This window comes from Pezoporus wallicus, unplaced genomic scaffold (genome assembly GCF_028554395.1).
Source record: "Pezoporus wallicus isolate ANWC-B61680 ecotype Strahan unplaced genomic scaffold, APGP_CSIRO_Pwel_v1 contig_2871, whole genome shotgun sequence".
NCBI classification, from domain to species: domain Eukaryota; kingdom Metazoa; phylum Chordata; class Aves; order Psittaciformes; family Psittacidae; genus Pezoporus; species Pezoporus wallicus.
In genome coordinates this window covers 291,083-315,260 of record NW_026640775.1, presented here as the reverse complement: position 1 = coordinate 315,260, position 24,178 = coordinate 291,083, and the positions used below count along the sequence as shown (strand labels likewise).

The 24,178-nt window shown below is 56.5% G+C and overlaps 1 protein-coding gene across 1 annotated transcript; it reads left to right on the top strand.

Annotated features, from left to right (window-relative positions):
- The first annotated feature begins 1,605 nt into the window (after positions 1-1,605).
- Positions 1,606-22,532, top strand: TRIOBP (TRIO and F-actin binding protein). The gene is made up of 20 exons (XM_057420724.1): positions 1,606-1,873; positions 3,078-3,211; positions 3,563-3,674; positions 4,039-4,240; positions 4,655-4,994; positions 5,715-5,847; positions 6,148-7,512; positions 12,677-12,733; positions 13,083-13,151; positions 13,539-13,628; positions 14,233-14,342; positions 14,650-15,205; positions 15,816-15,926; positions 17,956-18,103; positions 18,587-18,698; positions 19,101-19,260; positions 19,578-19,691; positions 19,991-20,077; positions 20,933-21,096; positions 21,750-22,532. The coding sequence occupies exons 1-19, from the start codon at positions 1,760-1,762 to the stop codon at positions 21,092-21,094; spliced, it is 4,176 nt and encodes a 1,391-aa protein (XP_057276707.1). The 5' UTR covers positions 1,606-1,759; the 3' UTR covers positions 21,095-21,096; positions 21,750-22,532.
- Positions 22,533-24,178: the final 1,646 nt, after the last annotated feature.

Below are 24,178 nucleotides of genomic sequence, written 5' to 3'. Positions count from 1 at the left end.
CTCTCTGGGGAGTGCTGTGGGTAGGAATGACCTCCTGATGGAGCTGGGCTGGGGGACACGGTGACGTTTGGCTGTCTCGGTGCTTACAGATGATTCCACTGCTTTAACATCAGTTTAGGGTTCAGGTTAACCAGGCCCTGGAATGATGCTCTGGGGGAGCGCTGGGGCAGACCTTGGCAGGCAGTGGGGTGGTCCCGGGGGAGATGCAGCCGTGGGGAAGGGCAGGAAGAGGCCTAGGGCGCAAGGCGGGGGGATGAACCGCAGCCGGGTGCCTCTAGCAGCCCCGGGGTCGGCCGGGTCGATCGCCCGCCTGCTGCCACCGACACGTGGGTACCCGCGCCCGTGGGCGCCACAAACCCGCGCCTCGCCAGCCACTCAGAGGGAGATATTCAAATCACTGCCCGGTGGCAGCCAATGACAGGGGAAGGGGTGGGGTCTCGCCCCCCAGCGTTCCCACGGCGAACTTCATTGAGGGGGGAGCTCGGCGGGCGGCGAGGTGCTGGGAGCCATAGGGAAGCTGAGGTACTGGGGGCACTGGGAGGCACTGGGAGCATTCAGCATGACTGGCTCCATGCATGCGTGCCAGAGACCCTGGGGATCACAGTATTACCCTGGCAGTAGACCCCAAAGGATGGGGGGAGCAAAGATTTGCCCATCAGGCAATGGGGTGCTATGGGCTCCAACTAGAGGTGGTGCTTCATGGGCAGGGGTGGGCAGCAGTGTTGGGGTGTTTTGTACTGCATCCCTGGCAGGTGAGGGCTTATGCTCCTGTCCAGTGTTTTGTGTGAAGGAGTCAAGATACATGCCCCCATATGAGGAGAGAGTCTGCAAGGTTGGCAGTAGTATCAGTTGTTGTACCTCAAATGAGTGCACTGAAAACAAAAAAAAATATAGCTTGGTTTTGGCATCGACAGTTGGCCCTAGTTGTTTTTGGGATCACTCATAAACTCGACCAGCTGCTCTGACTCGAGAGTTCTTGTTTAGAGGAGCAGCGGCACGCTCACATCAGGGATGCTGGACTCATCCCACACTGACTTCCTGTCCTGTTGCTGGATCCTCTGGACAAATTAAACAGAGCCCTCCCAGCAGAGATCACATCCTCAAATCCAAGGATTTGCTCTGTGGGACGGAGGAGGTGACGGTGGGCAGGGTGCATGTGAAAAGCCAAGACAGAAGTGTGGAGCCCAGCTGTTGTGCTTGTTGCCCTTCACAGCTTTGCAATTGACTGTCCTACAGGTCTCAGAAATTTTAGTGAGATCAGCAAGTTTAGGAAGAGTCTCATGGGTTTCCAAATTTCCTAAGCGTCTTATAGCTATCCCTATAGCTATAAGGATTTTTTTTTCCTTTTTGTGCCTCTTAAGAGAGCTTGAAGGAAGAAAACTTCCATCAAAAAAAATAGCAGGACATTAGCATCATTTCCTCTGTTCACAGGGACTCCCAAAATGTAGGTGTCAGCAGTCATTTGAGGGTGCAGTGCATTGCCCCCTTTTAAAAGAGGTCCCTGCTGGAGCATACAATTTTATTATCTATAATTGTATGGATCATACTGATCATTTTGCACCTGGGTGCCCTTCAATTACAGTATTGCCGGCTGAGAGCAGCAAACTTCAGTCTGGGAATAACATTCCTGCTTTCACAGGAGCTAAAGGCTGGGGGACCCTAAACTCTGGTCTTCTGCCGCTGTTCCTTCCTCCTTTGCCTCCTGGCTGCAGCCTGCCAGCAGCCCAGCAGCCAAAGATCTTCACCCTTGCTATGGACGATGTCTGGTTCAATCAATGATGTGCCTTGCATGAACTTTGAAGCCAACACATTTGCAAAGAGCCTGTGCCAGTACTGTTTCCAAGCTGCAGGGGCTCACCAACACTCTGTCCAGGTGAGCTCCTCCATCCCACATGGAGGCTATGAATACTTCATTAAGGAACCTTTTGTTCTAGGTTGGGATTCCACACACCTCCCAGGTATGGGAATCCCTGCCCAAGCCAGAGCTGGGAGCCACCTTAGCAGGAAAAGGCTGGGCACTGGATGTGATAGATGCTGGAAGGGAAAGCAGGGGTGTTGCAGATGGCAAAGCTACAAGGGGGAAGGGGGCATTGGCAGAGTTGGGACCCATCCTGGATTAATCTCTGCTTGATGCCTGCTGGTATTTATGGCTTACCTCACCTGGAATATGGTCCTGGTGGATGTCCCTGTGGCCCTGGCTGTCAACTTAGGGCCAGGGCTGAGACCCTGGAGCAGATGGAGTGAGCTGTTCCTGGAGGGTAAGGCAGGAGGGGGGTAAATGACATGAGTCTTTGGGCTCTGGGTACCTTGATCCAACATGGTGCTGTGACACAGGGCTGGCTGCACAAGCCACTTGGCTGCTTCTGACCGAGCAACAGCCGGTTTCATGTTCAGGAAGGGTTTCGTGTTGTTCGCTGCCCTCCAGGAGCAACTGGCCTGGAATGATGAAATAGTAATGAGCTTTCCTCTCTCTTTCTTGCCCTCTCCTTCTCTCCCCCTGGCCCTGGCCCCTCTAAGGTTACCTCAGCCCTTTGCCCATGATCTGCTCAGAGCTGTCGCCTCTGAGCGAATCCCAGTGCGGGGGTGAGATGCTGGAGGGAAGGCAGCACAGACAGCCGGCTCCTTGGAGCATCCCCCACTGCTGCTCATAAGCCCTGCAGGTAACAGGGCTGGGGAGAATGCTGAGATACCCACAAGCGCAGAGAGAGGCTGGGGCTACAGCCTTCACTGCAAAACCTCCCTCCCTCTTTGCTCCGTCGCCTCTCCCCGGGCGATCTGGGTGGGGAGGGAGAGTAGCTGTCAGCAGCATCAGCACTGGCAGCGGGGAGATGTTTCACTGAGCCCTCATTCACATGTGCTGTCTCTGGGACACCTGGAGCATTCAGCATCAAATAGGAGTGTGCTGAGCCACCTGAAGCAGGAGAAAAACCTCAGCGGAGGGCTGGGAGAGGCACCAAGAGCCGCAGAGACCAGGCTGCTCTTGGAGGAGGTGGAAGAAGCAGCCTTTTCCAAAGGGCAGCTTTCCTTCTCATCCTCAACACGCTGATGGCACCATTGCACCCCCTTCTTCCTCACAGGAGCGTGGTGTGGAAGTGGCAGGACACAATGCCAGCAGCAACGCGGACCCAGGCGGGGCCTGGGATGCTCTCCATATCTTAGCCCCGCAGTGCGAGGTATATGTGTGCGTGAGCCCTGTGGAGGGGACAGAGCGGTGAGTACCAGCGGGGAGCTCCCTCAGTGGGAAGAACGGAGAACGGGGAGTGGGAAGCCAAGCAAAGGAAATCAGATGCCTTCTCCCTGACACTCTGCACACCCGTGCCTGGGAACAATGGCTGAGCAACCCCCACCATACCCTCTAACTCTCCCAGGAGAGGTCAGGAGGCCACTGAAAGAGTCTCCTTCCTCCTCACTGCCTCTAGAGCAAGGCTGGTGGTGCCAGGATGGGCTCTGCTAGTGTCTGCCCATTCAACAGAGACAGAGACAGTGTGGCTTGGGCTGTTGGCACTGCCACCCATCCCTGAGCTGTGCTGACTACCAGCTGACCTCTCTCCCTGCCCCACAGCTGGCACGAGAGCAGGGGATATCCCCCGCTCAGCCCTGGAGCTGAGGGTGAGCACAGAGAAACCAGCACTGACCCCAGCGCCTGCTCCCAAGCCAACTCCACGCTTGCCAGGGTGAGATGGGGATCTCTCATGGTGTGGGTTATTTTGGTCTCTTCAGTCTCCTCAGCCCTTCAATGCCTCTTCTGTGAGGCGCATTCAGAAGGTCCCGAGATGCAAGGGGGGATCAGTCTTCCCCTAAAGAGCATGAGAGTTGCTCTTAGATTCCCCCAAGCAGACTTCCCTATGTTGTTTCTTGGCACACCCATTGATGTTGAGCTGGGGTCACCTTATGCTCACCCAGCTCCTCTCCTGGTTCCTTTTTACCAGCAGCTTTGAGCTGAATGAGCCGTAACTTCTCATATATGCTCTCACCTCCTTCCAGCCCCCAAAAGCTACTAGTCCCCATAGCAGAGATCTGCCCTATCTTGTCTCCCAGGACGGGGAAATGACCTGGTTGTGGGACAACACTATGGGATCAGGCAAACGGGACATGATGAGCTACGTGGGCCATAAGGAGGAGGTGCGATCGCGAGCCCTGCAGGCAGACAGACCCAGGTGGGCTCAGCCCATTCCCTCTGGATCCTGGGTGAGAACCGAGGCGCAGGACTTTAGGAAAGAAATCTGCCCTCTGAAAGCAGGTACACTTGGTTTGCTCCTGTGTGAGACCCTACTTCTGGTTTGCTTTCCACCTGGAGGTCTCTGAAGTTCACAGCAGATCTCTTAGATTTAGCAGCTCTTTACTAGTTCTGGTCCCAGGAGGTTCAACACTTCCATGGGTACCATGTAAAGGGATGAGGCCCAGAGTCCATGAGATGCCACCTATGACCATGAACCATGGGTCTCCCTAGTGCTCTCTGTCTGCATGATTTGGTGTGCCCTCAGCTTGCAGTGCTGTGCCCCAGCACTCCCACCCTTCCTGGAGGGAGTCTGGGTTCTATCTCTGCCCTCCTGGACCATTTCTAGCTCTCCTCCGAAGACCTGCTTTGCCGTGGACGTGGTGGCACCCCGCGTCGCTCGTGCCTCCCCCAGTAACGGCCTTCTCCCCGTCCCAGAGTGCCGTCCCACCAGCCAGAAGCCCGAGGAGAGCTGGCCGAAGCACCGGAAAGCCGACCCTCCGTGGCCATCCACCCCTCCACGTGCTACCACCGGCTCCTCCCGCAGTGACCCATTGGGTGGCAGTGGGCACCTTGCTTGCTCCCAGGTGCGGGAGCCCCGCGGGCAGCCTGGCAGCAGGGGCACGGAGGGGCGGCACGGGCTGGACAGGCAGGAGTACACGGTGCTGGCCAGCCTGCCCAAGCGCCTCAGCCAGCGGGATGCTGTCGACCGCTGTGGCTCCCGCATGCTCAGCCCTGGCCGGGTGGAGGTGGAGAGGATGTTTGGCTGCGAACGCAGGTGAGAAGCAATGGGACTCCACAGTGGGGCCCCTTTCCTATGCTGTCGGGGTGCCCCACCTCTGAGTTGCTGCGTCTCAGGTAGAGAGCAGGGGTAGATGGCAGAGCTCAGCTTTCAGCTGTGCTTGAATTTCCCTTAAAGCAAAGGTTGGGTTTAGGCTCAGTGCCTCCCAACCTGAGGAGCTCCCCAGTTGCAGCACACCTAATTGCAACTGAATCCATAGGAAAGGTGGAGCAAAGTTGCACAGCCCACCCTCCTCCTCCTCACATCCAGCTCCTGGAAGCTGCAGGATGTACTGCAAGCCATGAATAGGGTGAAGGAAAGAGGTGGTCCCCATTCCCAGCATCAGTTGGCTCCCCAGGGATCCAGGGTCCACTGTAGGAGCTGTTCAGTGAAGGACAGGGGATGCTAAGTGGTACTCAGTGATTGTTGAGTCTTGACTGTAGAAGTGAGAGTGGCTCCATCATTGGTGGCACAGGGTGGAAGGGGATGTAAATGGGGACCGGGAAAGTATCCTTGGCTAGATGGAGGGAAGCTTAAGGAATAGTGTGAAGAAGACATGGGTGAGGCAGCAGGACATGAAAGCTGGGACGGTTGAAGCGATGGGGACAGGGAGAGGCTCTGGGACAGGTGAAGGTCTGTGGGGTAAGGCTTACGTGGAGCAGGGGCTGTGCCTCTGAGCTGAGCCTGGCAGTGGCTGGATAAACTGCGTGCTCACAGGAAATCAGAGACCCTGGAGGCTTTCCAGGCCCTGGAGGAGGGCCGTGTGGACCGGCTCGATGGCAAGACCCCCGTGCCACCCAGCAAAGGCCGCCTAGCTCGGAGGCAGTCCAGCCCCAGCCTGCCCAGGGAGGTGAGTCTTGGCTGTGTGGTGGGACCCCATCCCAACTCCTGCTTTTCCCTGCCACATTCTCCTCTCCTTCTGCCACATTCTGCTTCTCTCTCCCATTTCCCTGCTCTCCCCTCTATTCCCAGCCCTCCCTCTGCCATGGATTGAGACTCCTGGCTCTTAAATGGCAGCAGCCCTTTCACCCTTTGAGTGCTAGATGCTTCTCTTCAGTACAGGCTGCCTCCATGCATAGAGATGCAGTTGCTGTCTAAGGAACTATTTAACCAAACCATCTCCTAGCCCTAATCCTGTCTTGTTCCTTAGGGTCAGCGGGTCTCATGGCACCTTGAGCAGCGCAGCAGAGACCCCAAGGAGCCCCTGCGCTCCCCCAGCCCAGCTCGGCACCCGGAGAAGGCCAGCAGGAGCCGGGGGGACCGCCCGCACCCTGCCAGCGCCAGCTGGCTGTTGGACAGAGGCAACCGGAGCCCACGCTCCGTAAGCCCGGCACAAAGGTCCGTGAGTCCCACAAGCGCTCCACAAGCCCGGCTCCGAGCGCCTGTGAGCCCTCCCTGGTGCTCAGAGAAGAGCTGGAGGAGCCGAGAGGAGCCTGTACATGCCCCCAGCTCAGAAAGGGGCCGAGCTGCCTGGCTTGGGGGGAGTACAGGGCAAGCACCAGAGAGGAAGAGCCGAGGGGACTCGCTGCACCCTGTGGGCCTTGGGAAAGGCTTGGATAACAGCAGGCTGAGCCGGGCAGCACCACCACCACGGTCTCTCAGTCCTGGGAGACATACAGAGAGCACATGGAGAAGCCAAAAGGAGATTGCCCCTCCAGTGCGGGTAGCAGAGAGGCAACGGGGGAGGCCAGGGGAACTGCTCCAGCTCCGGGCGCCTGGGAAGCCATCAGAATGTGGCTGGCAGAGCCTCCGGGAAAAGCTGCCAGCCTCCCACCCTGGGAAGGGCACGAGCACTGACTGGAAAGGCCAAGGCAAGCCCTCGCGCCCTGTGAGCCCAACACGAGCACTGGAGCAGGACTGGAGGGGTCGGGGGGAGGCCCACCAAGCGCAGGCATGGCAGAGGGACTGGAAGCGCCAAGAGAAGCCTGTGTGCCATGCGGACTTGATGCGCCAGCTGGAAAGGGACTGGAAAAGCCCCACTAAAGGTCCCAGTGTAAGACTGCAGCCAGATGACAGCTGGAAAAGGCCTGAGAGTCCAGAGCAGCAGCTGGAGGATGACTGGAAAGGCCCTGAGCACACCCGAAACACAAACAACCCAGAGAAGCCATTGGAAAGCGACTGGGTGAACAAGAGGCTTCTCATGTACCACGTGAGTAGGGCAGGAGCCAAGGTGCTGGGGACCCTGGCAGGAATGAAACTGGCAAGCACAGAGCGGGTGGGTCCCTTGGGTTGCAGTTCTGCGCATCCCAACTTCTGTGGATCTTCTGCTACTCTAGGGGAGCCAAGCTGCCTGCCTGGCACTGGGAAAAGGGAGGATGCTTCCCACCCTGGCCCACGCTGGGAGGTGGCTGCTCAGATCTGGGAAACCGAGGCAAGGACTAACCCCCATGGCTTCAGCTCCTGCTTTCTTTCCCTGCAGCCCCAGCTGTGTGGAGATGCCTTCCCACCACAAAGCAGCACCAGATCCTCGGGAAGCCTGCAGCCACGTTCAAATGACAGTGAGAAGCGCAACAAGGTAGGGGCTGGGACCTGGGAATGGAGGTAACTGCTGGCAGCATCTGGGTCTCTAGCACTTGATCTGAGCAGGCTTAGCGTGGTGCTGCCTTCCAGTGACCTCTTGGGTATCAGCATCGCTAGTACCCTCCTTCTCTTTGTCCTTTGCCCAGTTCTCAAGTGGGGAAAAACAGGGGCACAGAGCCTTTTTCTTTTAAAGCCAGAGAGGGGCAAGCAGTAGAGGTGGGACTAAAACCTCAGAGTAGCTGCCTTCCTCCCTTTACTACTGCCTGGTGTTATGATGGCACTGAGGGTTTCATAGGGATGAAGCAGGCTTTAGTGGCATGAAAGAAGATATGGTCAATTGTGTTGGATTGCTGAGATACCAAAAAAGGCACGAGAGCTGCTTTGGAGGTCTGCAGAAAGAGTGCTGGCAGCCCTTGTAGCTGCCGGCCATGCCGGAGTCTCTTTGCCTCTGTCACCCTCCATGTGCGTCAGTCGTCTTGGCGGAGATGTCCCCTGCTAGGCTTTGTGCTTTACACAAGGACAAGCTGCAGCCAGGCAGGAGGCTGCCAAAGGTCTCTGAAACTCGAAACGGGTGACATCCCTTCCCTCACTTTGCTGTCCCAGGGCAGAGAGGAGCCCAAGCCCTGAGCTCCCTGTGCACAACTGGAGCGGGTTCATCCCAGCTATTCCAGGTTTCTTCAGCAGTGAGCTCTGGCCTGGGCACCTTTGCTTGCCTTGTGGCAAGAAGTGTCAACTCGGTGTAGAACCTGTCATTTTGTTATGCACAGCCCCCTGCCCCTTTTCCTTTGGGACCCTCTCTCACAATTCCCCAGCCTGATGGCAACCATAGATGTGCTTTGGGGAGCACCAAAGGCCCCCACGGACTTGTTGCCACCTCTGCCAAGATTGCAAATCGCTGCTTTAGGGGTTCTTGGGTGGGAGGTGAAACCGAGCAGCTTCAGGAGCAAAGGTGAGGACCCTGCTGTGTGCACACACACGACGGGACTGATAGAAATCCCTGTCTGGAAAACAAGAAGTAAATCCCTGCCTGAAAGAAATCCCTGCCTGAAGAAGGGCCGGGCTCCCGGCCGTCCCTTCCTGGGGCAGCAGCGGCTCAGCCCTGGGCTCCTTGCCGGCGGGGCGGGAGAGGGACGCGGCTCAGCCCCACCACCTACCCCGTCCCATTCTGTCCCGTCCCGTCCCGGAGCCGCTCCCCCTTTCCGTGCGCCCCGGCGGCCTCGCCCGCCCCGACGGCTCCATTGGCTGCGGGCGGCCGGGGCGGTGGCGGCAGTTGCCATTGGCCTGCCCGGGCCCTCCCAGGAAGTTTGGGGGGAGGAAAGAAAAGTTTTGGGGGTTGTTCTTTTTTTTTTTTTTTTTCTTTCTTCCTTTTCTTTCTTTTTTTTTTTTTTTTTTTTTTTTTTTAAGTAAAACAGGAGGGGAGGGGGGCGGGGGGAAGGCGGGCGGCGGAGCGGGCATGGTGGGGCCGTGGAAGCCGCCCGGCCGCTGAAGCCGCCCCGCCGCCCTGGCTGCCAGCGCTCGGCCCCGCCGCGACCCCGGCCCCGCCGCCGGCCGCGGAGCCCCCGCCATGACGGTGAGTCGGGACCTGTCCTCGGGGGTCGAGGGGGGGGAGTTTCATCTGTTTCATCTACCCGGCCGCTGTCCTGCCCCTCGGGTGGGAAGGGGCTGTCAGCCGCCGCTTCCCGGGCACCCCTGCTCCCCCGCGGCACTCGAAACTGTGGCCGAGGCTCGGTGCCTCCTCGCCTGCCCCATGCAGGTCTCCACTCGGTAGAGTGGCTTCGTTAGCGGCCGGACATGGGTAACATTGCGTGTAAGCAGTGGGCTGGGCTGAGGCCTGCCGAGCGCACCGCACTGATGACTGCAGTGGGGTGTGAAATTCGCGCCCGCGCCCCCCCCCCCCCCCCCCAGCACGGGGAGCTCCTGCTCCCTGTGGCAACCAGACGTGGTTTTGGGGCAGGTAGCGTCTGTCCCCTGGGGCGAGCCTTCCTCCATGGGGATGTCTTCCACCCCGGGAGGAAGGCTGTTGAGCAGGGTCAAGGAGGTGACAGGCCGGGCCCTGCCCGCTGGCGTTTTGTATAGGAGGGGTGGGAATAGAAGAGCCTGTTGCCCGTTTGCTTTTGGAGTACACATAGAGCTGCATGTGTGCTCCAGACGGGGGGCGGTTCTGCTCCCACTAAACTGAGCTGAGCAGTTTCGATTTGTGTTCTTGGCCTGGGGCGTGTGTCTTGTGGAGCAGGTTCCCTTTTTGGAGGAGAGGAGACATTGTGTTTGCTGGAAGGATGAGAGCCCTTTGCACATTCTCTTAGATGTGAGAGGAAGTGGTGCTCCAGGACCCGAGGTCCTGAGGAGCCTTTGGGTGTGGGAAGAGCAGGAGGCACAGCGGTGGTTATAGTGACCATCCCATCAGTCCCCTTGGACGCAGAGCTTTTTAAGCCTGCCACAGCCTCTCCTCCACTTCTCCATCCTGGTGCCTCTGTACCACCCAGGAGTCATTCTTTTGCTCCCATCCCCTTTCCTTCTTTGGTGTTTACATTCTTGAGATACTTGCAGCCTGTTATCACCTCCTCTGTAGCCCTTCTTCACCAAAAGCAGGCAGCTGCCTCTCCTTAACCTGCTGTTGTAAGCCAGTCCTTCCAGACCTCACCTATGTCCCGGCTGCTTGGCACCCCCTCCGGTGCCTCTACCTGGCTATCTGCAGGGCTGAATGTACATGTAACTCTGGTGGGAATGGATGCAACTAGGTAAAATTGCTGTGCCACCTCCCAGGGTGAAGCCTCACCATCCACAGCCCCGAGCTCCACTACAGGGCCATGCGTTTTGCCGGGGGTGCATCCTGCCGCATCCTTGCATCTCCGGATCTCTCCCAGTGGTTCGGCTTTCCTGAACATTTCCTCCTCCCACTGCCAGGCCATTTCCTCTGGTTCAGTTTGAACCCTGCTGTCTTTTCTACTGATACTTAGAGCTCTTTATGACAGAGAAGAAGCTGGATTTGGTTGTGAAGAGGGAGAGAAAAGTGGCATCTTGGGCATCAGCTGATGTCTCATACCAGCCCTGCTATGACAAGAATAGTTCAAAGCCAATTCCAGAGCTGTGGCTCCGTGTCTGAGGGTGGCAGGGAAAACAGGAGTCCTGTGCAACTTACCCACTTGGGAGAAGCCTTCTGGGGGGGAGGAGTGGATGGATTTTTTGCCCCCAGCACTGCATCAGGGGCAGGAGTTCTATGAGGACTTCGTGGTGGTTTTCCCATCAACGTATATCCCTGTAATAGTCATTATTTTGGCACCTAATGCTTTGGGATTGTAAATCCTCAGTAAGACGAGACCCAGCTGATCCATACAACAGCCCCAGGCAGGGCTCCTTTCACCCCCTCTCTCCTTATATTGTTATTCCACCTTCAGAGAGCCTGCCTGCCTCTCTCCTGCCCAGTGCATGTGTGTCCCAGGAGATGGGGGGAGGCTGCGCTTTGACGTTTCGCCTCCTTTCCTTCCCTTCCCTCCCCTCCCGCCGCTCCCAGTTTGGAGCCGGAGCTGAAGTCACTGGATTGGAAGGAATAACGGGAAAAAGGGTGGAGCTGCTGCTGCCACGGAGAAAGAATTAAGTTTCGGGGTGCTTCTTCAGGGAGGCAGCAGCAGGGCCAGCGGGACGTCCGGGTCCATGAGGATAGGGATGCACACATCCCCCTCGTCACCGAGCCACCAGCAGTGCCTGTCGCCTCGTTGGGAGGTGAGGTGTGAGAGCTCCCTGTGCCCTTTTGCTCCGGTTTTCCTCCCTTCCCAAGCTCTTAGGGCTGCAGTCGGACACTTCTGGCCTGGCCTGAAGCTGTAGCAGCCGCTGACCCTCCCCTTGGTGGACCTGTCCATGTTTGCTAGAACCAATAGTTGGAGCACTGGAGTGGACCAGTGTGTACTCAGCTCTTGCTTCCCCATAGCCTTGGGTGTAACCCAAGGGAGATGAAAGCAGGGGAGCAGGGAGGTGGGCATGTGGGCAGCCGCGGCTGGCCACTGGGCTCCTCTGGGGGCAGTGGAGTGGCCATCAGCTTCCCAACCCACCCCTTCTTCTCAACTCGGTCTCGGGCAGTGGTTGATGGCTTCCCCAGGGCTGGCAGGTCTGATGCAGAGGGTTGGGAGTCCAGCTCTGGCACTGTCCCTGCCTTGTCTGGCTGCAGAAGAAGGGGCAGATCTGCAGACTCTGGCGTCTCAGGGAGGAGAGGCATTGGGCTGAATTATTTGGTGGTGCAACTTCTCCCGAGCCAGTAGGGTTGGGAGGAGGGACCGGCTCGAGCCTGTTTGGCTGAGGGCAAAGCCAGGGAGAGCAGTTCCGCTGAGTCAGCTCTCTGGTGCTCCACCTTGGGAAGGAGATAAACTGGTTGGGATGCCGCACCAGTGGTGTGAGGTTAGGAGGAGGCAGGGAAGGGGGGGAAGCTTCTTTCTAGCACGGGATGATCTGGGTGATACTCTGTCTTGAGTAGCTGTGGCAGAGGGCAGGCTATGCAGTGGGAGGGAGAAGAGCGAGCTGGATAAGAGAGGAGCCCCCAGCACCTTGGAGAGGATCAGGTGCTGGCTGTGACTCTGATTTCATCTCTACCCTGGGGCACATCGTTTAAAGGGAACATGTTTTCACAGCTGTTGAATTGTGTCCTGTACATTTGTGGTGAGAGTTGTTCTGTAGAGAGCTACTTGTGTCTTTATAATAGACAATTGGTGGTGAAGTTACCGGAGGGACGTGGCTCTGGGGCATGGATGGTCAGGGTTTGGACAAAGTGTGGCTGGTTCTTTGCCTCCATCTCCACAGCAAACCCCATTGCTGGAGGTGGAGCACTCCCTCCTGCTGACTCTCCTTGTCCCTGCCTCCCCCTCTCTGAACAAATACCTCTGTGGCACCTTGTGGAAACCTCCCTGCTGCATATTTTCCTTTAATTTTTTTTAAACCTCTTTCCTTATCTCCTGCTTCCTCTTATGGGAATGACTGCCTGCTGCCGAGAGCTAAACCCAGCTCTCCTTCACTGCCGGGCCCTACACCCCCATGAGTTTTCTAAAAGTGATGCCAGGCTATTCCCGCAGTTGTTCTGCCACTGGGGACTTGCCTTCCACCCCCTGGCATGAAATGCCTTTTTGTGGGTCAGTCCAAGACAGTAACCCTGTGTTTTTGTGTTTCCTCTCCAGCCGGATCTCCTTAATTTCAAGAAGGGATGGATGTCCATCCTGGATGAGCCAGGAGAGGTAAGCCCAAGGCAAAAGTCTGCCTCTTCTCCCAGCCTCTGCTGGTAGAGATTCCCCAGTGAGCAGCTGATTTCCTTCCCCCTTCACTCACTGAGGTTGCTCCTGCTGGGAAGGGCAGCAGGAAGCCTTTGGTGGGAGTGCTTTGCTCTGGCACAGAGGTTCACAGGGTGCCCATCTCCCAGCTGAGGGGCACAAGGGGGAGCTGGAAGGAACATGGAGGAGGGGGAAGAGAAGGCTGAGAGGTCACAGCACAAAATGCCCCTCCCTGTTCCTACATTTCCCCTGATAACTGCCTATCCGTTTCCCTCCTGTCTTTTCCCTTCCCTTCTCCTGCCCAATTTGCCTGCAGTGGAAGAAACATTGGTTCGTGCTGACCGACTCGAGCCTGAGGTATTACCGGGACTCGAATGCGGAGGAGGTAAGCACAGCCAGCCTTTCCCCAGCCCTCTCTTCCTTCCCAACCAGTGGGGACAGGACCACAGCCCTGGAGAAGCAGCAATGTTATGTCACCCTGAAAGGTACCAGAGGTGGCAAGCTGCTCTTTGCCAAAGGGTGACAAAGAGGATGGGTATTTGAAGGCGGCTGGTGAAGCCAGGGGGCTGTCAGTGGTGGGAGGTGAGAAGGGCTGGTCCTGTGGCTGAGCATCTCTGATGCTGTCCATCAGAGCTGCAGCTGCCCCTCGGTATGTGGGGAGCTGAGTCTATCTCTCAGGGAGGTGTGGGGTGAAGGCAGAGGGTGCCAGCAGGTGATGGGGTTTTCCAAGCTGGGTTTGCACTGATGTCCCAGCCGGCGGCTGTGCTTGCAGGCTGATGACCTCGATGGAGAAATCGACCTCCGCTCCTGCACGGACGTGACAGAGTTTGCAGTGCAGCGCAACTATGGCTTCCAGATACACGTGAGTGCCTGGCACTGTGCGGATGCAGTGGCACCAAGGGACACTGGGTGGGAATGTGCGCTCCCTCCCTGTGCCCAGAGGCAAACCGTGCAAACCTTTTGCCAGGACAGGACCCTGGCAATGTGGGTGACAGTGCTCAGAGACTCGAGTGCTGCCTGCCTGCAAAGGGAGGAGGAGAAAGAGGCGGTGACTTCTGCAGGGCTGGCCAAAGGCTCCCCTGGAGGTGACCCGGGAGCCAGACTTAACGCCCTGTGTTGTTTACTTGACCCATTGGCCAAGGCAGCTTCTGCGGAGCCGTGGGGAGGGAGTGGTGAGCACTGCAGATCTCGGAGTAGCTCCCTGACCGTACTCAGAGTAACAACCTGTACTCAGGATCCAGCCTCAGGACAGTCGTGTCCTTGGCTACTTGCTGTAGCAGCAGGAGGTGGCTGCTAAGGCGGCACAAAAATGATACTTCTGTGGGTGTGCAGGGCTGGGCATTTTCCTGTGGCCTGCTGCTGTACCCCTCCACCTGACCCTTACAGACTTGAGTGGCCTCTCTAACGCAGTCCACCATCTGTGAGAGCTGCCTGCTGACAGGGCCTCCATCACCTCCCTTTTGCAGACGAAGGATGCTGTCTTCACCCTATCGGCAATGACCTCAGGCATCCGGCGCAACTGGATCGAGGCCCTGAGGAAGAATGTGCGCCCAGTCAGTGCTCCAGACATCACCAAGTAAGAGCTGCCCCATGCTGCTTCTCTCCCCCCTCTTGCTGCCCCTCTCTCCTGGCAGGCAGGGACTAGGAAGGTCCCTTTGGAAACCCGGCCACTTTCAGATCAGCCCTGCTCTCCACTGAATGTGGCCTGGATACATCAGCCTGATGGCTCCTGCTGTTGCACCCACCTTTGCCATTTCCCTGAGGGATGGGATGCTGCAGGGCCAACTCCGTGCCCTGGGTTTGGGTGGGGGTTTGGCAGGATCTCCACTGGCATCCTTTCCCATGTGGTACCTGTCCTTCACTGGCTGCCGCTCTGGTTTCAGGCTCTCTGACTGCGATAAGGAAAACTTCCGTAACTGTGTCCCCCAGAAGGGCTCGCTCCGGACGGAGGAGCAGCAGCGACTGGGCTCTAGCTCCGAGGGGAACTCAAAGGGCAGCCCCTGGAAGGCGGATGGGCAGCGCCATTCCTTTGACTATGTGGAGCTGTCCCCCTTGCCGCAGGACCCTGGGAATCAGGGCTCCCCGCAGAGGACGAGAGGGAGCTTGAGGGTCTCTGAGCGAGCCCCGAAGCACGAGGAGCTGGAGAGGGATCTGGCTGTCCGTTCGGAGGAGAGGCGGAAATGGTTTGAGGCCCCTGATGTCAGGGTCCCAAACAGCGATGGGTCAGGGGGAGACTCTTCCCGCAAGGTGGGGGATCTGGACCTCCCCACTCCCCCACTTTCGGAGGACCAGAGAATCCGGCTGAAGGAGGAGATAGAGAAGAAGTGGCTGGAGCTGGAACGCCTGCCCTTGAAGGACTCGCGGCGGGTGCCCTTGACAGCACTGCTGAACCAGAGCAAGGGGAACCATGGAGACACCAACGAGGCACTGAAAAAGGAGGTAAGAGCATCCCTCTTCTCTGCAACTGGGATTCTTGTGGCCTCTTGTTGTGGTCTCTGGCAGCAGGAGGCTCTGCAGAAGGGCAAGGCAGAGGTGCAGGGAGATGTTTATTCTTTGTGGTTCCATTTGCCACCCCGCAAGTGCATAGGAGATTTTGCAACCGGATAATGTGGGACTGGAGACCTGCTCTTGCATGCCTGTAGAGGTTCCCCAGGCCATGTTTTGGCCTAGGAAGTTAGTTGGTGGCACGGCTTGTGTGGAGTCTGTCTTTCCCAGGGGTGCATCTACAGCCTCTCTTCTCTGCCTGTTCCCAAGCCTGCAAGCACTTTGAAAGGAGACATGCACTTGTCTGGCATCCCAGCTACATGAGTAGGGGTGGTTTCCTTCAGCACAGATCCACCTCTGGAAGTTGGGAAGTCTCCTCCCTGTTAGTGCTTACCATTCTGGGTCTGGCTTTCCCAGTTTGGTCCCTTAGCAGGCTGTTCTTCCTGTGGGAAGCAGTCTTCTCCATTGGCCATGCATGGTGCTCCCCATCCCTTAGGCGAGGGTTCGGATGCAGCATGTTGGTTGGGCCATGGCTGAACATCTTTCTCCCCTCCCTGGCGCACAGATCCAGTCACTGCGGGCGCAGCTGGAATCCTGCTGGGCCCGGAATGAGAGCCTTCGGGAGGCAGCGAAATCCCAGGGAGAAGGCCATGTGCCCCGGGGGTACATCTCACAGGTGAGCAGGGCACTGGACACAACCCTGGGGTTGCTTCCAGTCCCAAACTGGGAAATGCTGGCACTCAGCTCATTGCTGAGCAGGTATAGCTAATCATTGGGTTGCCATGGTGGCCCTAACTGGGCCCACTTGTAATCAATGTTAATTACATAAGGGCTGCTGTGTATTGCCTGGCCTTAAAGGGGACAGTCTGAACAGGGAGGAGAAGAGTTAGGGGGGAGTTACAGGATCTAGATATAAGGAAGAAGTTCTTTACTGTGAGGGTGGTGAGGCACTGGAATGGGTTGCCCAAAGAAGTGGTATATGCTCCATCCCTCGTGGTGTTCAAGGCCAGGTTGGACAGAGCCTTGGGTGACATGGTTTAGTGTGAGGGGTCCCTGCCCATGGCAGGGGGTTGGAACTAGATGATCTTAAGGTCCTTTCCAACCCAAACTATTCTGTGATTCTATGATCTGCACTCCGCATTGTGCACGGGTAAGATACTAGCCTGGGCTGGGGGGCTGAGCTGCCCCTGGCTCAGGAGTGGGTCCTCAGCTTTCTGCCAAGCCACCTGCATGTTTGTGGCTTCCCACACGTGGTTCTGGCTATCAGGGGTTCCCAAATCCCTTGTTAAAAGCAGCCCATCAGGCCCTGGGGAGCTCCCATCCTTACCCAAGCCCTGAAGGTCACTTTGACAGCACAGCCTGTTGGATTGCTGGGACGGCACGTGGGAAAGCCCGCAAAGCAGAGTTTACTCACGCTTCAGCCTCTCGTTTCCCTTTGTTTGTTTATTCTCCCCTCTGTGGACTCATCCAAAGCAAACAGGGTCACATCCCGCAGGGTTTCCTGGGGGGAGGCTGCCGTTCCACTATGCTGTGGCCATTTCAGGATGTGCCCTACGTGTTGAAAGCTACTGGGGGGTGGAAGGAAATTGGGGCTGGCAAAGCCTGTTGGGTGCATTGGCTGTACCTAGTCCAGATAAAGAAACCCACAGGTCCCATGGTGATGAGCCCAGCCACTTACCAGTGGCTCTGTCATCTTGATTTAGTATTTACAGCTTGCAGGCCTCTTTATGGTGAAAAAAAGGGCAAAAGCAGTGGGGAGGAATTGCACCTTATCTCCCTAATAACTTGGCTTAAAAGGCCCACTTTTCACATCTGGGGCCAAACTTGGTCTTTCCGCAAAGCGCTTGTTCTCCCTTAGTCTGCCGAGGTTTGCAGCCCGGCTCTGGACAGATAACCAGATTGATCCCTTGCCTTGTTCCTCTCCTTTGGCTGATACGTGAAGCTTCCCAGCTTCCTTTGCCTCGGGAGGGAGGAGTAGCCAGCAAGGACTTGCGTTCCCTCACTGTGTCACCGCGCCCTTTATATCAGCCTTAGCCTTAGTACTGGGGGAAGGAATGGGATGGCAAGGGGCAGTTGGGGGACATGACAGCTTCCTGGGTCTCTGCTTGATGTCTTAAGAGTCCCTGGCTTTTAAAAATAATCTGGCGTGGTTTGGTGGTGAACAAACACTTCCTGTGGGGCTTGGGGCAATGCTGCCAGTCTGAAGGGAGAGCAGAGGCACAGCTCTGAAGTGGGAACCACTTTGTTGTGCTAACACCAGTTAACCACAGTGCTTGAAAGGCACTGAAAGAACATGAGACACCCCTGGTCTCAAGGGCCATCAGAAAGGAGATTGAGCTGTGTGAGGAGGATCCCTAACCATTAGGCTTTGGGGAAGGCTCTTTGCCAGCCTCTGCCCAGCCACAGGGCAGTGCAGGGTGTCGCTTTTCACAAGAGGCTCAATTTTCATTGATTCTGGGAAATGCTGCTTCATTTGAAAGGCAGATACTGAGATGCAGTTCCAACTGTTGATGTCCTCCAGCCAGGCAGTGACTGGTGCGTCAGGCATGTTATTCCCAGCTCTTGTCCCAAGAGGGATGCTCCTGTCTTGCTGCTATGAGCAAGAGGAACATTTCTCTCCCTGCAAACCTCAGCCCAGCCAGGTGCCTGTCCTGGCCCTATCCTTTCCTCCTGATCCCTCACCCCTCCTTTCCCTGGCACTGCAGGAGGCTTGTGAACGCAGCCTGGCTGCGATGGAGTCATCCCACCAACAAGTGATGGAGGAGCTCCAGCGGCACCACCAGCGGGAGCTGGAGCGGCTGCGGCAGGAAAAGGAGCGGCTCCTGGCAGAGGAGGCAGCAGCGACAGCAGCAGGTAGGAGCAAACACCAAGCTGTGACCCCACCACTCCCAGATGTCTCTTGCCAGTCTCAGTCATCTGGAGCCACACAGATGACCCTGCTGGTGTGAGGCTCATGCTCCTTGGAGCATGAGCGTGGGGCTCCTCGGCTCTGTGCTGTGTGTGGGGATTGTTTGGGCTGGGGCAGGGACAATGGGATGGTAAAGATGCCCTGGAAATGAGGTCTTGCCTCTGTGGATGGGTTGAAGGGAGCCGACAGCTTCTTGTAGGTATGTGGAGGTGGCATGGAGGTGGCATGGAGCTCCCACGCTGCCCTGTGTTAGTCTCCTTGGCAGCATTTGGTGCATTGGGATGATCCTGAGGGCAGAAGGGAAGGTGGGGGAATCTGCAAAGACAGCTCTGGCAGCAGGAGCTCAACCAGTTCTCTGGTGTGGTTTCCTTGGATGTGCTGGAGCTGGCATAGCCTGACCCCCCATCTCCTGTTGTCCCCCTCTGCAGCCATCGAGGCACTGAAGAAAGCCCACCGGGAGGAGATGAACAAGGAGCTGTGCAGGACACGAAGCTTCCAGCAGTGCAGCTCTGTCTCAGATGCCCTCCAGAAGCAGCACCAGTAAGAAACCATCTCTCCCACTCCTCTTGGCTGATGCTGCCACCCTGTGCCAGGGTCACCTCACCCAATCTGCATCCGTAGCCGCCAGCTCCCTCCGCAGGGATGGTGGGTGCCCAGCAGTGACTGCCAGGATTTCTGGAGCTGTAAGACAGGGAAGTTTATCCCCTGCTTGGCTATTTTCCCTACATCACCTCTGTTTTCCCTACAGCTTATTCCCTCTATTTTCTTTATGGAAAGCTCCTCTGTTTCTTCTAGAAGCACTGCACTTATGTGTAGGAGGTTGGGAACTGGTCCACAGGGAACCTTATTTTGTGCCAATGACTGACGTGGACAGAGGCTGCTGTAGGCTAGGGGCCGGTGAGGGTTGTTATGGGCAGTGATGAATCAGTGCCTCTTCGGCAGGTTGGACGTGGAATCCCTGAAGCGGGAGCTGCAGGTGCTCTCTGAGCAGTATTCCCAAAAGTGCCTGGAAATTGGGGAGCTCACACAGAAGGCAGAGGAACGGGAGCAGACGCTGCAGCACTGTCAGCAGGAGGGGAAGGAGCTCCTCCGGAAAAATCAGGCAAGAGAAAGGCTTTCCCTGCCCTCAGGGACCCATGTATAGCACAGCCCCTCTGTTAAAACACCCCGATTTCTTCACATTTCTTCCCTTCTGAGATTTTACCATCAGAAAAAAAAAATAGAGAGTTGGAGACTATAGATGGCCTTAACTGTGATGTTAAATACAGTGAGTGAATTCTGCTGGTTGAAGGTGTCACCATCACCTGTGTGCAGGGGGTTACAAGGACATCTCCAAGCTCGAGTAGGGCTGGTATGTGAAGGAAGGATGAGGACAGCAGAGAGGCCTGTGCCATTGATGTCTCTTGGTTGTGCCTGCAGGAGCTGCAGACCCGCCTCTCGGATGAGATAGGGAAGCTGCGAAGCTTCATTTCCTCACGGAACTCTGGGGACCGCTCTCCGAACAACAATGAGCGGAGCTCCTGCGAGCTGGAGGTACAGAGTTCCCCTGGCTGCCCCGATACCTCCATCCCCACCCCGTGCCGGGGGTCTCCTCCTTGCAGTGGTTTTGGCTTGGAGCAGGTGGGAGGGGGTTTGCCGGATGGAGCAGGGGCCAGTGCAGGAAGCAGGTACACAAGCTTCCCCTCCTCTGCTCTCTGGGGCTGCTCACGCCGTTTCCTGCCCCAGCCCTCCTGGCCCTTCCTTCCTTTTCCACCACTGCCCTTGCGCCAGAGCCTTTCTGAGGCGTTGACTCTTGAGTCACCTCGGGTTCTTCTCGCCTCTCCTCGACCCAGGTGCTGCTGCGGGTGAAGGAGAATGAGCTCCAGTACCTAAAGAAAGAGGTGCAGTGCCTCCGGGAGGAGCTGCAGATGATGCAAAAGGTTGGTGTTTTCAGGGAGGCATTGGGAAAGCAGCAGGAGAGGGGAGAGAGGGGAGCACCGGGACTGCGTCTTAGTAGGATTTATCTGGGTTTGATGGGGTGCTCAGGCCAAATCCTCTGTGCTCCTCGTCCCTGCTTGCTCTTGAGCACATACCAACCACGTGCTCCGAACAGTAAAGGCTGGTAGTGACTTACCTTTATACAAGGGAAATGTCACCGTGACTTTACTGCTGGTTTCCCCAGACGTATGTACGTATAAGCACGAACAAGCCAGGATCCCTTCTTTCCCAGGTGAAGCCTGCCCATCACTTCTGTTCCCCTAGTTGTCCCTTTGCTGGATGGATGAGTTTCCTTGGGCACCATTGCTGGGTGTGCTGCTCCCTCCACTGGCAGCAGCTCCTTCAGAGGCATTTTCAAAGACTCCTGCCAGAGGAGAACCTGAAAGAGGCTTTGAGATTCAGTGGTGCTCTTGCAGTTTATAACTTTCTCACTTCAGTTTTTTGCCATATAAGTGGCTGGGACCAGCCCTTTCAGCAGCCTGCACCTCTAGTGGGGTTTATTTTTCCCATATGGCTTGCCCAAACACACACAAGCCATACTAAAACCCACATCACCTCAGCCTGATGCTGCAGATCCCTACTGCTGTGGGACCAGTAACTGCCTTTCTCCCTGGCCCAGGGTTTGCGAAGTGCTATCTCCGTGCTCTTCTTCTGAATGGTTTCTGTGTGGCCCAGATTGGGATGGGCTTCAAACCCATCACCTCACCTGCTGGCTCTTCTCATGCTGCACTTTCCTTGCTGCCCTCATCCCTAATACTGGCCCTAAAACCCACTGCCCCCTCTCTGTCCCCTGTCAGGATAAGAGATTTGCCTCAGGGAAATACCAAGATGTCTATGCAGAGCTGAATCACATCAAGGTGCGCTCAGAGCGAGAGATCGAGCAGCTAAAGGAGCACTTGCGCCTGGCCATGGCGGCTCTGCAGGAGAAGGAGTCGCTGCGCAACAGTGTCAGCGAGTAACGGTGAGCAATGGAGATGCAGTGACATGCGAGTCACTGTGATGGCAATGGAAGCTGCTGGTTCCTCCTACCCTACTCAGTGCTCAACCTTCAGGCTTAAACTTTCTCTTCTCTGCTTCTTGCATCCTCTTGTCCCATCCCTGCTGTTGTCCCTGACGTTCTCCCAAGGTCCCCAGCCTCCTTCTCACCATGCTGCTCTTGATGCTCCTGCGGCCACCACCAATGTGGTAGGAGGTGGGAGCCAACCAGATGCTGGCCTTTGCCCTGTAGCTTGGGTGACGGCATGAGGAAGCTTGTGTGCTGCCTACATAGATGATGTGTCTGCTGCTTTTGTCTTTGAAGTGGTTTCCCTATCACAGCACAGAAATTTGAGGTCTGCATCAAAGCAGCCGTGACCCAGCCCCACTCCCATACTCACCTGCAGGCATCCCTGCTGCATGAATGAAGGGGTGAAGGAAAACAGAATGAGGACATCCTGTTGTCCAGAGCGCTTCTGCTTCTTGCTCCAATTCTGTGGCCATCGGGATTTGGGTCACTCAGCTCTGTTTGCTGGTGGATGCTGAGATGAGTGGGTCTGTAGCAGGGAACCAGACGGAGCAGTGTTTCTGTGCTCAGGGGAGCCTTTCTAAACCATTTCTGCTTTTCTTTCTCTCCAGGTCTGCTCTTCATTTGTTTATCTGTTCTTGTTTTGTATTTGCTCCATTCCTCACTTGCAGGGAGGGGGAGGTTGAATCCCATCCGTTATCGCCTTGGCAAGGAATCCTACACACCCCCAACCTCCTCACTCCCCTCCCAAAGCTTTTATGATGAACCCCTTTTGCCTGCGTACCTGAGCACGTTGTTTGGACTGGCTCCTTACATGCACCTTCTTCAGGATTTTATATGTGAAAATTATATTTTATAGAGGATTTTTCCTCCCGGAAAGAAGAGGAAGAGGAGGGGGGAAAACTTTTACTACATCATCCACATTTTCTAACCTGAAAAAGAGAATCTGGTTGTCGCCCCTTCCCCAGCCCTACACAGCCACCTTTGGCACATGCTCCCTCTCTTCCGAATGTCTTCACGGCCCCCAGGGGATGTATGGCAAGGACCACACTCCCCCCCTGTGCCACCCCAGGGACCTTGGGAGAAGACTGCAAGCCATAGGAGGGAGCCTCTGGGGCAGTCTGCCATGGATGTGCTTGCCGGGGACATTGGAAAGAGGAGACCTTGGCAAGAGTCCGCATGATCGAGCTCTCTCCGTGACTGTCATTGGCTCCTTCGAGAACCCAAGCTGGCTGGAGCCCAGAGACGCGGGGCTTCTCCTGTGTGGGGAAGAGGAGCTGTGAGGCTGCTACTGCACTCGCCAGAGCCAACCTCCCCCTCAAGGTGGCAGCTGCTGCTCTGCTGCGCCCTTCAACTTTTAACTTAATAAAATCTTCCCCTTTCGCTGAAAAAAATGTGTTCCTGCAGGGGAAGGCTTCCCAAGTGGCCCTGACCCCCATGCTGGTGGTGCTGGGTCGTTTCTCCAGGTTCCCGTGTGGTTTTGGGACATCCTGACCTGTCGCTTCCCTCCCTCTGGATGTGGGGAGGGAGAGTCCTGCAGTGCTGTTAGCCAGCTGTTTGCTTCACCTCTGGATTTGGGGGGAAATAATCTGATTCACCACACCGCTAAGAAAATCCCACTTGGACCCTCTGCCCCAAGGAGTCTGGGCTGCATCAGTAAATGCAGTAATAGGGAGGGCAGGTGGCACTGCAAGCTACAGGCAGGGTAAGCAGTATGTATATATCCTGGGGAAGATCAGAGGGATTTCAGGTGCTTTCCTCCTCGCGTTTTTGGGTGATGCACATTGTTTTTTTTGTCAGGGTGGAGGACCTGGGGGTTACTGCTCCTCATTCGGCCCCATTCCAATGTAAACATGAGCTGTTGCTCTGCATAGAGGCTGTTGGCAATTACAGAAGAGCCTTAACTGCGGGCTCATGCCACGGCTGGAGGTGACATCTGAAGAAGTGAAGATGCTCAAGGAGGACCCTTGGATGTGATGGATACATCATCTGGAAGGCTGGAGTACTATGAGACGTGAGGAGGAGAGCAGGGTGTAAGGACACCGGTGGCAGTGCAATGAGGAGAGTTAGGGCAGCAGTGTGTGATAACCTCACCATGCACCGGTGCTCCTGGGGCACGGGGTGCAGGCAGATACAGACCCACTTCTCCATGGACATGGCTGCAGTGACTGCTTTCCCTACATAAGGCAAGCTGCTTCATACCTCACAAATTCCAGTAAAACTGGGTTGCAGGCTTTAGTCACATGCGTGAGGCCCTTGAGCAACCTGGTGGATGGTGCAAGAGGTGAGGCACCGAGTTCAGCAGGCAGCTCCCTATTGCACCCGTGCAGAGCCAGGGCTTGCTCTTGCTGGTGCTTGGCCTCCTGCCTGGAGACCTGCCTGCCCCTGTGCTGCCCAAGGTCCAGGCTTTTCCCTCTGCCCCCCAGCAGGACATGGCTATTGCCATGGGATGGGTGCACGTTCAGCACACCAGGAGCTGAGATGGGAAGGAAAGCCTGAAGTGATAGAGTAGCTCAGGGCAAATGCTTCCAGGCTGCAGGGCTTGGTCTCACCATGAGGGTTTAGTAGGGGACAAGAAGGAAGTGAAGTTGGGTACGGGGCACAGGGTTGCAGGCTGGTGTGTGTGTGCATTGGTTTTAGAACAAACAAACACTGACACTACAGTCTGTGTGGTAAAACCCGCTCCCTGAGAGGAAACCCCCCAAAAATGGGGCACTGGGGGTGAGCGTGGGGTGAATGCAGACTGCTGCTGTGCGCAGTTCTCAGCACGCTGCTCACCGGCTCCTTCCCTGAATGCTTCCCTATCTTGTGTTTGTTTGGGTTGGTTTGTTTGGGTGGTGTTTGTTGGGTTTTTTTTACCCTTCCTCAGCAGGGACTGCTGACCCCGATAAATGTGTCGCATCAGCACAGGCGAAATGTGCAGGCACCCGACATGTGTCCGAGATGAGCAGATCAGCACCAGCCAGCTAGGAGCATCCCGTCATCCCGGGGTGATGGTGCGCCAACACCTCCCAAACCGGCACGGTGCTAATCGGGCAGC

Coding starts and splice junctions, on each gene's coding strand:
- TRIOBP (XM_057420724.1), top strand. CDS start 1,760: ATGTCTGGTTCAATCAATGATGTGCCTTGCATGAACTTTGAAGCCAAC. Junction 12,734..13,082: donor TCCTGGATGAGCCAGGAGAG/GTAAGCCCAAGG, acceptor ATTTGCCTGCAG/TGGAAGAAACATTGGTTCGT. Junction 18,699..19,100: donor GCCCTCCAGAAGCAGCACCA/GTAAGAAACCAT, acceptor CCTCTTCGGCAG/GTTGGACGTGGAATCCCTGA.